At 44.2% G+C, this 13,756-nt stretch overlaps 1 protein-coding gene across 6 annotated transcripts in view; it reads right to left on the bottom strand.

Annotated features, from left to right (window-relative positions):
- Window positions 1-11,722, bottom strand: part of GOLGA3 (golgin A3) — a 61,730-nt gene extending 50,008 nt beyond the window's left edge. For 2 of the 6 annotated variants that reach the window (XM_070762693.1, XM_070762695.1), the window contains exons 1-3: window positions 11,581-11,722; window positions 5,789-6,123; window positions 4,242-4,523 (exon numbers count right to left, since the gene is read on the bottom strand). In XM_070762693.1, coding sequence (XP_070618794.1) covers window positions 4,242-4,523; window positions 5,789-5,903 — 397 coding nt within the window. In that variant the 5' untranslated portion in view covers window positions 5,904-6,123; window positions 11,581-11,722. Of the gene's footprint in view, window positions 1-4,241; window positions 4,524-5,788; window positions 6,124-7,111; window positions 7,175-11,580 lie in introns of all 6 variants that reach the window. The other 4 variants (XM_070762694.1, XM_070762698.1, XM_070762696.1 and 1 more) reach the window with 4 other exon arrangements.
- Between the last annotated feature and the right edge of the window lie 2,034 nt (window positions 11,723-13,756).

The raw sequence follows: 13,756 nt of genomic DNA, 5'->3' as shown, positions 1-13,756 counted from the left end.
CTTCCCTGTGGCGGCCCCGGCCCTCTGGAACCAACTCCCCCAGAGATTAGGACTGCACCCACCCTCCTCGCCTTTTGTAAGTCATTAAAAACTCATCTCTGCCACCAGGCATGGGGAAATTAACACACACACCCATTGTCAAGGTTTGTGTATGGTTTGATTGGATTGGGTGATTATTTTATTATAAGGGTTTTAAATTGTATTTTAAAAATTGGATTTGTACACTGTTTATGTTCTTGTGAGCCACCCCGAGTCTTCGTAGAGGGGCGGCATACAAATCTAACAAATTACAGTATTATTATTATTATTATTATTATTATTATTATTATTATTATTATTATTATTATATGCACTTCACACATACACCCTAAAAAGTTGAAATTTTAGGTGCTATTTGTTTGTTTGTTTGTTTGTTGATTGATTGATTGACTGGATTTGTATGCCGCCCCTCTCCGCAGACGCAGACTCGGGGCGGCTAACAACAGTGATAAAAAAACAGCATGTAACAATCCAATACTAAACAACTAAAAAAAACCTTATTATAAAACCAAACATACATGCAAACATACCATGCGTAAATTGTAAGGCCTAGGGGGAAAGAATATCTCGGTTCCCCCATGCCTGACGGCAGAGGTGGGTTTTAAGAAGCTTACAAAAGGCAAGGGAGGTGGGGGCAATTCTAATCTCTGGGGGGAGTTGGTTCCAAGGGGGCCGGGGCCGCCACAGAGAAGGCTCTTCCCCTGGGTCCCGCCAAACGACATTGTTTAGTTGACAGGACCCTTATACTCCGAATGCGAAGCTTTTTTTCAGCTTTAACAAGGTGCTAAGAGTTGAGGGTGAAGCATTTGCCCGATTCTTTTATTGCTACCCCCCTCCCCCCGAAAATCAACTGTGCGGTAGAAGCCTTTTCCAGCCCTAAGGAGGTGCTAAGGAGGGAAGCAATCTTCTTTGCCTGCTTTTTTAGATCGCTTCTATCAGCTGTGCTTTAGAAGCTGGGTTTTTTTTATTCCGCTCAAAAACCAGCAAACTAAAATGACCAGGGGTGGTAGCCAGATGAATACCTGGTAGGCAGAATTTTTTAATTCTTCTTTTTCTCACCCCCCCACTCCTCCCCAAAAAACAAGGTGTATCTTATATTCCAGTGCATTTTATACCCCGAAAAATATGGTAATTAGGATGACAATGTTATTGTCATCAATTCAATTCAATTCAATTTATTAGATTTGTATTGCCGCCCCTCTCCGAAGACTCGAGGCGTCTCACAACAATAATAAAAACAGTATAACAATGGAACAAATCTAATAATAAAATTACGTTAAAAACCCCACAATTTAAAAACCATACAACACATACATACCCAAACATAAAAAATAAGAAAGCCCTGGGAGAGATGTCTTAATTCCCCCATGCCTGGCAATATAGATGGGTCTTGAGTAACTTGCGAAAGGCAAGGAGGGTGGGGGCCGTTCTAATCTCCGGGGGGAGTTGATTCCAGAGGGCCGGGGCCCACCATAGAGAAGGCTCTTCCCCTGGGGTCAACCAAACGACATTGTTTGGTTGACGGGACCCGGAGAAGGCCAACTCTGTGGGACCTTATCGGCCGCTGGGATTCATTTCATTTTATTGGATTTGTATGCCGCCCCTCTCCGTAGACTTGGGGCGGCTAACAACAGTAATAAAAACAACGTGAGACAATCCAATACTAAAGAAACTAAAACCCTTATTTTTAAAACCAATCATATATACAAACGTACCATACATAAATTGTGGAAGCCTAGGAGGAAAGAATATCTTAATTCCCCCATGCCTGACGACAAAGGTGGGTTTTAAGAAGCTTGCGAAAGGCAAGAAGGTGGGGGCTATTCTAATCTCTGGGGGGAGTTGATTCCAGAGGGCCGGGGCCGCCACAGAGAAGGCTCTTCCCCTGGGGCCCGCCAAACAACATTGTTTTGGTCGACGGGACCCGGAGAAGGCCAACTCTGTGGGACCTTATCGGCCGCTGGGATTCGTGCGGTAGAAGGCGGTTCCGGAGGTATTCTGGTCCAATGCCATCAGCATGTTTGCTTTGCGATCTGTCAGTCTAACATCATTGAAGAATCACAAAAGGGGGGGGGGTGTTGTGTGTGTTTGTGTGTGTGCGTTTGGAATGTACCTTGTGTCGGACAAAGAGGCATCTTCTTTCCAAAAACAAAATCAGCATGGCTAAATTGGACCATGGCTGATTGCAGGGTCCGGGGGGTGGCCAGGGGAAAGGGAAAAATTAATGGGTAAAGTTTTGGGACTAATTTGCCAGATTTCACAAAGTCCCCATTCCCTCCCCCCACTGTGGGCCCAACCAGAGGTGGTATTTGCCGGTTCTCCAAACGACTCAAAATCTCTTGAATCTGTCAGAACCCGTTGGATTTCACCTCTGGATCAATCCGTGAATAACTGTTGTCCGTCGTTCAAAACATAATCCAGCCAATCCATTCATCCCAAATGAAGCTTTGCACCACCATCTAATCTGCATGAAGATAGCCAGTTTGCCTCCCCCCCACCTTGGAACTTCTTAAGCCTTGGAGAGTCACAGGGAGATGACAAGTGAATGACACAGAAGTGTGACTCAATTTTTTCCTCTTTGTTTGGGTGACTCTGTGTTAACTCGAAATAGGATTGTCGCTCAGAAGTAAAACATGGTCTTGTGTGACCACGGGACACCGCAGATGTGTGTAAATGCCATGGACGCAAAATCTGGTCTTGTGATGTGCCTGTCTGTCTGTCTCTCTCTCTCTGTGTGCTGTGAATGCATGCATACGTCTATTAGTCTGTCCAAACTTCAAATCCAGGTCCTTTGTAAACCCCAAGTGGGTCCCTTGGAACTTCAAATGGCTGCTCAGCCACAAGTCCCAAGTCAAGGACCATCTGTCTTAAGAACCTAAGAAGAGCCATGCTGGGTCAGGCCAAAGCCCATCGAGTCCAGCATTCTGTGGCCCACAGTGGCCCACCAATTGTCCATGGGGATCTTGAGCAGAAAGAGAAGGCAAGACCCTCCCTTTCCCTTGACCCCCAACAAATGGTACCCAAGGGAATCCAGCCTGCCTCAACCAACATAGCGGTGGCACTTGGACATCCGTTTCAATAACCACCTATGATAAACTTGGCATCCATGAATCTGTCTAATCCTGCCTTGCAGCTATCCTGGCTGACAGCCGTCACCTCTTCTGCAATTGACAATTGACAGCCTCGTCTTGACAATTAAGAAACGACCACAACAGCTGACTTACAAAGTTCCTTTAGTGGCTGTTCAAAGTTACAACACCGATAAAAGTGATTTCTGACCGTGACTGCATCCCCATGATCATGCGATCAAAATTCGGATGCTGATGGACAAACTAACTCATATTTATGACGGCCCCTTACATTTTGTAGGATGGCCGCGTAGACAGGATCTCACCACATTGCGGCCCAGGGGCTTTGAGTTTCGACACCCCTGATTTAAGAGGCAAAAAACCTTGTTCCTAAGAGAATGGGAAATGGCAACCTTGATTACAACCCACCAGGTCATTAAAATAATAATAATTAATTTAATAATAATAATTTATTAGATTTGCATGCCGCCCCTCTCCGAAGACTCGGAGCGGCTCACAACAACAATAAAAACAATATTATACTGGCACAATTCTAACATTTTTTTAAAAAAACTATAATAATTAAAAACCAAACAGCACATACATACCAAACATAAATTATAATAAGCCTGGGGGAAAGGTGTCTCAAATCCCCCATGCCTGGCAGTATAGGTGGGTCTGAAGTAGTTTACGGAAGACAAGGAAGGTGGGAGCAGTTCTAATCTCCGGGGGGAGTTGATTCCAGAGGGCCGGGGCCACCACAGAGAAGGCTCTTCCCCTGGGGCCCGCCAGACGACATTGTTTAGTCGACGGGACCCGGAGAAGGCCAACTCTGTGGGACCTTATCGGCCGCTGGGATTCGTGCGGTAGCAGGCGGTTCCGGAGGTACCCTGGTCCAATGCCATGTAGGGCTTTATAGGTCATAATCAACACTTAATAACAATAATAATCAAGCCAATTTGTTAAAGGCAAAGTCGGAGACGCCCAGGGTTAAGAACCAGCTCATGCTTCCAAAGCGGCATTCAGAACAGATTCTGCAGAGGCAGAGAAATGGAAATAAGGAAAGGGGAGGAGACTTCTTTGAAGGCGGAGCGAGAAAGAACGAGGTGGGCTCCACCGCGAAGAGATGCTTACACAATTCCGTCTCTTGCAAATGGAGGCTTAGTTTGAGTGACTGCAGGGTGTCCTTCCTAAGATCTAAGCTCTCATCACTACCGCCCTGAGACGCCTTTAGGTGCTCACGGAAACCAAGCACACCTGAAGCGGGTTCTTCCCCCCGGGAGTTTTCCGTGGGGCCCGGAGGCACGGGTGATTCGGGGTTGTAAGACGTCGGTCCGTTCGTGCAAGGATCTTGGCTGCTCCTGAGGGCTAAGGCGTCGCCTTCGGTTGGCACTCCGGCATTATTTACACTAAGCGCTGGCGGGGGAAAAAACAGAACAGGGGTTGCAAAGAGTTTAATGACAGATGCGAATCCTAGGGGACGATTAGGTCCCACAGAGTCGGCCTTCTCCGGGTCCCGTCGACTAAACAATGTCGGGGAAGAGCCTTCTCTGTGGCAGCCCCGGCCCTCTGGAATCAACTCCCCCCGGAGATCAGAACTGCCCCCACCCTCCTTGCCTTTCGTAAGTTATTGAAAACTCACCTTTGTAGCCAGACATGGGGAAATTTACATATCCCCCAACTATCTTAGTTTGTGCATGGTTTGATTGGATTGGGTGATTATTTTACTATAAGGGTTTTTAAAATTGTTTTTTAAATATTGGATTTGTAGACTGTTTATTATTGTTGTGAGCCGCCCCGAATCTTCGGAGAGGGGCGGCATACAAATCTAATAAATTATTATTATTATTATTATTATTATTATTATTATTATTATTATTATTACCTTTCCTTTGCTCAAGAAGTCACGGAGGGAACAAACGACCAAGAACATCCAATATACCACATTTTTCAGAATGTAAGAGGCACCTTAGCTTTGGGGAGAAAAATAGGGGGCAAAAAATCTGCCTACCAGGTATTAATCTGGCTAGTGTCGTTAACCTGGTCAGCTTCAGCACATTATTTGATCCCCTAGTTAGGGCTTTGAAAAACCTTATTCAGATAGAGTAACAATGAAAAAGCCTGCAAGCCAAAAAGATCATTAGCACCTTGTTAGGGCTGAAAAATGCTTGGGAAAAAGCTACACTCAGGCGTATAAGACAGCACCCAAATTTTCAGCCTCTTTAGGGAAGAAAAAAGTGACCAATATGGTACAGTACTCCTACTCCCGAATCGCTTTAAATAAATTGCAGGTGAAAGCAAGCTTAGCAAGTAAAAACATAATCTTATTAACTGGATTTACATTTACATATTTATTAATTGGATTTATATGCTGCCACTCTCTGGGGACTCGGGGTGGTTAATAATAATAGCAATATTTATTTATTTATTATTTATTAATTAATTGGACTTATATGCCGCCCCTCTCCATGGAATCGCACTTAAGACTTATATTTTCCAGCACGCTCTAAGCATTTTGCAGAGTCAGCCTCTTGCTCCCATAATCTGGGTCCTCATTTACCAAACCAGAAGGATAGAAGGCTGAGTCAATTAACAACAGCAATACCAGTTAAGATTTATACACCGCTTCGCGGCCCTCTCTAAGTCGTTACAGAATCAACCTCTTGCCCTCAACTGCTTACAGTTAAGATCCTCTCCTTCCATTGTCCGCTTCGATTTGACCTCCAGGTCTGGCCGCTGTTCAGAACTTCCCAGGGTACCATTGCTGGCTTCCTGAATGATCACCGATGAGTCCATGGCTGGTGGAGTTAGGGTTCAAAGGGAAATATTTCCCCAGCGGAACTTTCCAAGTGATTTATTGAGTCCAGTTTTTCTCCATCAATAAGGCTGGGAACCCAAAAATGAGCCTGCACATTGTTAGTGCCTTCTGCGCCAATTTATTCACAGCAAAGCAATTTGGTTGAGTTCCAGCCTGCTTGATGGACAACTGAAGAATTTCTGAAGATCATTAGGGGAGCTGCAAGAGAAAGAAAACAATGCGAGGAGTTACATCACACGCTGAGATAAATAGACACAAACACACAGACACACACACACACATGTGGAATGACACTCCTTTTTAAAAATAGTTCCTTGTGGGTTTTTTCCTGCCAGAAATCACCTACAGCTGCCGCACATATAATTCTGAGCTCACTGGGTGCCAATCCTTATGTAAGTCACATTGGCACCATCTTTTTTATTTTTTATTTTTATTAAACAGACATAAAAATACAATATTCAACACTGAGGACACAAGACAAACAATTGGAGGTACTATAGCCCCCTATACACAATAAGAAGTTTTCATCGGATAGAATCAAATTATATTATCCATTAATAAATATATTAATGTTCCTATGTGTTGACGTGGTCTTTACAAAAATACAGGATTTTGACTACTTCTTATCATGAATGTGCTTGTTATGTAGAGATAGTATGTTCACTAATCAGTTAATATAAGAATATTCATTTAACATGTGTTTTAGAATTTAAGAATTCATTAATTATTTTTTAAGATTATGAGGGGCCAATATGAAGCAGATACTAACTACAGTAAATTCTGCTATTCCGGTCACAATTCAAAGTGTTGGTTATGACCTATAAAGCCCTTCATGGCATCGGACCAGAATATCTCCGGGACCACCTTCTGCCGCACGAATCCCAGCGACCGGTTAGGTCCCACAGAGTTGGCCTTCTCCGGGTCCCGTCAACTAAGCAATGTCATTTGGCGGGACCCAGGAGAAGAGCCTTCTCTGTGGCGGCCCCGACCCTCTGGAACCAGCTCCCCCCAGATATCAGAGTTGCCCCCACCTCCTTGCCTTTCGCAAGCTCCTTAAAACCCACCTCTGTCGTCAGGCATGGGGGAATTGAAATTTCCCTTCCCCCTAGGCTTATAGAATTTATACATGGTATGCTTGTATGTATGAGTGGTTTTTTAGATTGTTTTTAATATTAGATTTGTTTACCTTGTCTTTTTATATTGTTTTATATTGTTGCCCCAAGTCTTCGGAGAGGGGCGGCATACAAATCTAATAAATACAAATACAAATACAAATGAATGATGGATGATTGTTTTCTAACAACTGGCGTTTTTAGATTAGATTTAGATGAATTTTAACATTTGGGTTTGTTACATATTCTACTTCTATTTATTCTTGTAAGCCGCCCTGAGTCTACGGAGAAGGGCGGCCCAGAAATCCAAATAAGAAATAAATAAGAAATAAATAAGAAAATTGGGAATCCTTTAAATTTAAATGTATTTTGACTTTTTAACCAACACGTGCTATGGACCTTCGATAGTTTCCTGCTCTGGAGCTTATTCCTTGTACGTGGTATCAGTTTCGGGGAATGGGATTGTTTGGGATTCTTCAGGGTTTCCTTTTGAATAGACTTTGGATTTACAGGTATTAGTAACTTCCAGATAAAACATGTTTTATTTGTATGTTCCTAGTCTTCTCCCATGCCCACCTTTTTCTCTGTAGAACAGTTTTGGGGGGGGAAATAAAGCACTATAATAAAATAAATATAAATACTTTAGACTGTGCAGTCCTCTCTTAATTATTTTAAGAATTAACAGTTATGCATCATTCATTTAATCTTTCTGCCTCTCAACCATTCATAAAACCTGTTCCATACATAATAGAAACATAGAAGACTGACGGCAGAAAAAGACCTCATGGTGCATCTAGTCTGCCCTTATACTATTTCCTGTATTTTATCTTACAATGGATATATGTTTATCCCAGGCATGTTTACATTCAGTTACTGTGGATTTACCAACCACGTCTGCTGGAAGTTTGTTCCAAGGATCTACTACTCTTTCAGTAAAATAATATTTTCTCACGTTGCTTTTGATCTTTCCCCCAACTAACTTCAGATTGTGTCCCCTTGTTCTTGTGTTCACTTTCCTATTAAAAACACTTCCCTCCTGAACCTTATTTAACCCTTTAACATATTTAAATGTTTCGATCATGTCCCCCTTTTCCTTCTGTCCTCCAGACTATACAGATTGAGTTCATTAAGTCTTTCCTGATACGTTTTATGCTTAAGACCTTCCACCATTCTTGTAGCCCATCTTTGGATCCGTTCAATTTTGTCAATATCTTTTTGTAGGTGAGGTCTCCAGAAGTGAACACAGTATTCCAAATGTGGTCTCACCAGCGCTCTATATAGCGGGATCACAATCTCCCTCTTCCTGCTTGTTATACCTCTAGCTATGCAGACAAGCATCCTGCTTGCTTTTCCTACTGTCCGACCACACTGCTCACCCATTTTGAGACTGTCACTACCCCTAAATCCTTCTCTTCTGACGTTTTTGCTAATGCAGAACTGCCAATGCAATACTCAGATTGAGGATTCCTTTTCCCTAAGTGCATTATTTTACATTTGGAAACATTAAACTGCAGTTTCCATTGCTTTGACCATTTATCTAGTAAAGCTAAATCATAATAATCAGTTTCCTCTTTTCTTTTTAATTCCTTGGTTAGCTTGTCTATTTTGGCACCATTCATTATCTTTCTAATTATATCTTCATCCTTAGGTATTTCTATACTTTGACATTGGCACCGTGGAGAGGAGTTTTACCGGGCTTCTTCAGACTGGATGGTAAAACTAAGGAACTCGGGGGAGGAAATTCACAAACTAAAAGATTTCAGGATGTGTACAGGTCTCTCAGCAACACATCCGAGCTTTCTAAAGGTGGCTGACACAGGCCGGATCAATGTCCCTTTGACTGTTCCTGCGGGGAGTGAAAACAAAAAAACTATTTTCATTTCCAGTTGCTTTTTTATTTCCATCATGGCAACTGCCAGCCAGACTATTTTATGCTGCCGACCAACCCGGGCAGTTTGATTTATAGGACTACGCATGTGTTTATGAGGCTGAGGATTTGGCAGAGATTAAAATACCTCTTATTGCAGATGAGCATCTTACTAACAGAGGATTGGGGGGGGGGAAGAGGGGAGAGAGGCCTATGGCCTGTTAAGGTTGCTTCATTTTGCCCAAGGAGATAAAGAATCACAGGAAGTCCTCGAGTTACAACCATTCATTTAGAACTTGAAAAAAGCAAGTTAGGACAATTTTCCCACTTACGGCCCACTGCAGAGGAGTGTAAATTTATTTATTTATTAAATTTGTATGGCGCCCCTCTCCGCAGAGTCAGGGCGGCTCACAACAGCAACAGAAAATAATATATAATATAAATTCAATAATTAGAAAGCTAAAAACCCATAATTTAAAAAACCTGCACACATACCACACATAAACAGTATAGGCCTGGGGAAGATATTTCAGTTCCCCCATGCCTGATGGCAGAGGTGGGTTTTAAGGAGTTTGCGAAAGGTGAGGGGGGGCAGTTCTAATCTCAGGGGGGAGCTGGTTCCAGAGGGTCGGGGCCGCCACAGAGAAGGCTCTTCCCCTGGGACCCGTCAAACGACATTGCTTGGTCGATGGGACCCGGAGAAGGCCAACTCTGTGGGACCTAATCGGTCGCTGGGATTCGTGCGACAGAAGGCGGTCCCGGAGATATTCTGGTCCGATGCCAAATGCAGCCCAGCCAGGCACACAAAATCTGATCATGTGATACCTGTGTGTTTGTGTGTCTTTACATGTTTGCATGTGTGTGTGAACTTCAAATACAGGTCCTTATTAAACCCCGATTAAATTTTGGGCTCAGCTGAGGTCTTAAGTCGAGGACTACCTATATAGAAGAATCCAGCCAAAGGAGGACTAAAGAACCTCAGAATCAACTCTCATACAATGTTAAAAGTCAAAATCTTTCAAAGAGGTTACCCAGTTTCAGATCACAAAATCCGTTGAAGCCATCACCAGGGATAAATTGTCAAAATGCAGAAAGCAACTTGTCAAGGCTGTCCTTTATGGGGCACTTAAGAGGCGAAGGCTTTTGAGGGACCTCATTGAAGTCCTCAAGATATTCCATGTTTAGCTGCCAACCTAAGATACCGCTTAAAAAACGGGTTAGCAAGGCATTAAAGTCCTCTCCTTCCTGTCATTTAGAAAACAGAACTGCAAGGTTTCAACCCTTGATGTCCATCTTGGAAGGGTTTTCTTAGCAGGCAGACTTTAGCCTAACACAACTTGCTGGGATGGCAGAGAAGAGGGGATGGTACATCCAAGCCCATGTTTCCTTGGGAAAGGAGCAGGGTTAAAGTCATTAGCACACCTCAACCTCCCCTTTTGGAGTCAGATTGCCAACCTCTGTTCACAAGGCCAAGAAAAATTAAAGTAGGTATCCATTAATGCTTCACAACAGTAACTCTTAACCTCTATGGGTGGCTTCAGTAGGCGTGTTCAATCCACCATCCATTAAAACAACCACTTGTTTTAGAGTCCTTGACCACACATCACACCTACGCAGGGCTATATAGTTCATAAACAAACTTCAAGGATGTACACACATCAAACCTTACACTTATTTTGGCCTATAAAATCTGTGAAGCCACTTCGTACACTAATACACACACACACAGATACTACTTACATCACTCCTATCCAAGTCTATAGGGTCCATAAAGTAACTCCATAGATGCACACACAAACAGACCCACACACACACACCACATCAAACATTTAAACCTTCCCAGGTCTATACACATACACACATTGGCGCATCCTACATCACATCTACCCAACTCTGTATATGTGCATGTGTATAGACCAGGGAAGGTTTAAAGGTATAGTGTATAAGTCCATCAATCAACTTCATACTGATGTTCCACATCAAACATACACATCAAACCTTACCATCCATGAAGCAACTTTGAACACAGACACATGCAGGTACACACCCACAAAGATACCCCCTGCATCACTCCCATACAACAGTCCCTAAAGCAACTTCATATAAACATACACAGAGACTCACACACACATCAAACCTTTAAACCTTCCCAGGTCTATACACATACACAAACACACACATATGCATATCCTACATCACATCCACCCAAGGCTCACCCCCCCCCCCACACACACACACAAACACCAAACCTTTAAACCTTCCCAGGTCTATATAACCCATAAACCCACTTCGTACACATACACGCATACAAATACCCGCACCCCTAGTCTCCACCTCAGCCCTACAGAGCCCATTCCATACAACGCAACCGACAAACACACAAACACAACACAACACCCACAAGGGAAGGACCCAGAGATTCTCCCAGGCCCAGGGACACGCGTGTATTGCAAGGACGCGTGTGCATGCCATCCCCAGAGACCCCCGTCTCCCCCCGGACAGGGAGGCGTGTTTCGAAGTGTGTGTTTTGCACAAGGGTGTGATTTTTGTACACAGAAACACGCAGAGACACAGGAGGTTTTGAGCCCCCCCTCCTCATCAGTCCTATAGGCCCACCACCCCACCCCGCTCCTTCCATTCCCAGGTCCGGCCCGGCCCTTCGCCCCGCTGACCTACCCGGCTCGGCTCGGCCTGAGGCGCCCTTCCTTCTCCCGAGACGTGGCGCGGGCGGCAGGCGGGGCGGCAGGCGGGGCAACGCCGCCCCTTCCCCGCCGGACGGCCGCCCCTTCCTCCGCCTGCTCCGCCCCACAGCCCGCCCGGAGGCTCCTCGGGACACTCCGCGGCCGCACCGACCTGCACAGATTTCGGGAGGGGAGAGAGTCGGAAGGGAAGGGGGGGTCCGAATGGAGACCGGAACGGAAGGAGCGGGGTGGTTTTTTGCTCCTTCCACAAGCGGAGGACTGGTGTTGTCGACGGAACTTCCGAGAAGGAGGGGGTGACGAGAGAAAGAGGGAGAGAGCGCGGGGGATGATGACGCATCCTCGCCCCGCCTTCTGAGCTTGCCCCGCCTCCTCAGGGAAGGTTTAGTTTATCTCAGGCGTAGGCGAAGTGGGCTCTTCAATGACTTGTGGACTTCAACTCCCAGAATTCCTGAGCCAATCGTCCTACCTCAGGAATTCTGGGAGTTGAAGTCCACGTGTCATAGAACCAACTTTGCCAGCCCTGGACTTAGTCTTTCCCCAACGAGGCGCCCTCTGCTAGTTCGGTTTCCTTGGCTGCCGCACACGGAGGGGGTTGATTTATTTTTGGGGGAGGGTCTGGGGCGCCAGGTTGGGGAAGCTGCTTTTAGGACAGAGTAATGGGCCTGCTCTTTGATGTATACACAAATATACGCACACATAGACACATATACTGTACAGACATATAAATACATATACAGACACATATATACATTAATATGTATATGTGCATATGCATACATAAATATACACATAAAATATAGACATGAATGCATGTGCAGTTTATGGATATGCACGTAAGTAAACACAGGGATGTATATCCCTTATATCTATGTCATAGATATAAGGAATATGGAGAACCACATATATATGCACCAAGAAAAATTCCTTGTGTGTCCTATCACAGTTGGCCAATAAAAAATTCTGTTCTGTTTCTGTTCTGTTCTGCTCCACTCTACTCTACACGTGGAAGACAGAAAGATAAAGATAGACATAACAGATAGATGGGGGGGGGGTTTGTATGCACACAGATATACACAAATACACGGAAAGTTTATACACGTACAGACACACAGATATACATACATAGACATATATATTATTATTATTATTATTATTATTATTATTATTATTTATTAGATTTGTATGCCGCCCCTCTCCGTAGATTCGGGGCGGCTCACAACAGTAATAATACAGTACAATATAAGCAAATCTAATAATTAAAAATCGCTAAAAAACCCTTATTAAAAAAGAAACATACATACAAACATACCATGCATAAACTGTATAGGCCTGGGGGAGATATCTCAGTTCCCCCATGCCTGGCGGCAAAGGTGGGTTTTAAGAAGTTTACGAAAGGCAAGGAGGGTGGGGGCAGTTGTAATATCTGGGGGAAACTGGTTCCAGAGGGTTGGGGCCGCCACAGAGAAGGCTCTTCCCCTGGGTCCCGCCAGAGTCAGACGACATTGTTTAGTCAACGGGACCCAGAGAAGGCCAACTCTGTGGGACCTAACCGGTCACTGTGATTCGTGCGGCAGAAGGCGGTTTAGTTTAGTTTAGTTTTATTGGATTTATATGCCGTCCCTCTCCGAAAACTCGGGGCGGCTAACAACAGCAGTCCTGGAGATATTCTGGCCTGATGCCATGAAGGGCTTTATAGGTCATAACCAACACTTTGAATTGTGGCCGGAAACTGATCGGCAGCCAATGCAGACTGCAGTGTTGGTGTAACATGAGCATACCTAGGTAAGCCCATGATTGCTCTCACAGCTGCATTTACATATACATATACACATCAAGAAAAAAAATATGCACAGATATACACATCAGCAGATACACATATAAAGACCCATACACACTATTAAAATTATTTTTAAAAAACAATCAAATCTGATGATATAGAACATGGTCCACTGGAGGGCACTGTTCTTTACCTTTGAAATGGGTTGTGAGATTTGTCTCACCACAAGTTAGTCTTACTAGGGCATCCAGGACTCTTGAGGAATGCATTAAAAAGGAGGAATGAAGCCAAAAGCAGAGAAAAAGCAACAGTTTTGAAGGTATCCAGAATGTACTTCTTCTGAGCCTTAAAACTGCCTCCCCTACCTTCTCCC

The sequence above is a fragment of the Erythrolamprus reginae genome, chromosome 10 (genome assembly GCF_031021105.1).
Source record: "Erythrolamprus reginae isolate rEryReg1 chromosome 10, rEryReg1.hap1, whole genome shotgun sequence".
NCBI lineage: Eukaryota > Metazoa > Chordata > Lepidosauria > Squamata > Dipsadidae > Erythrolamprus > Erythrolamprus reginae.
The sequence above is the reverse complement of the archived record's forward strand: the minus strand, read 5'-3'. Positions and strand labels throughout refer to the sequence as shown.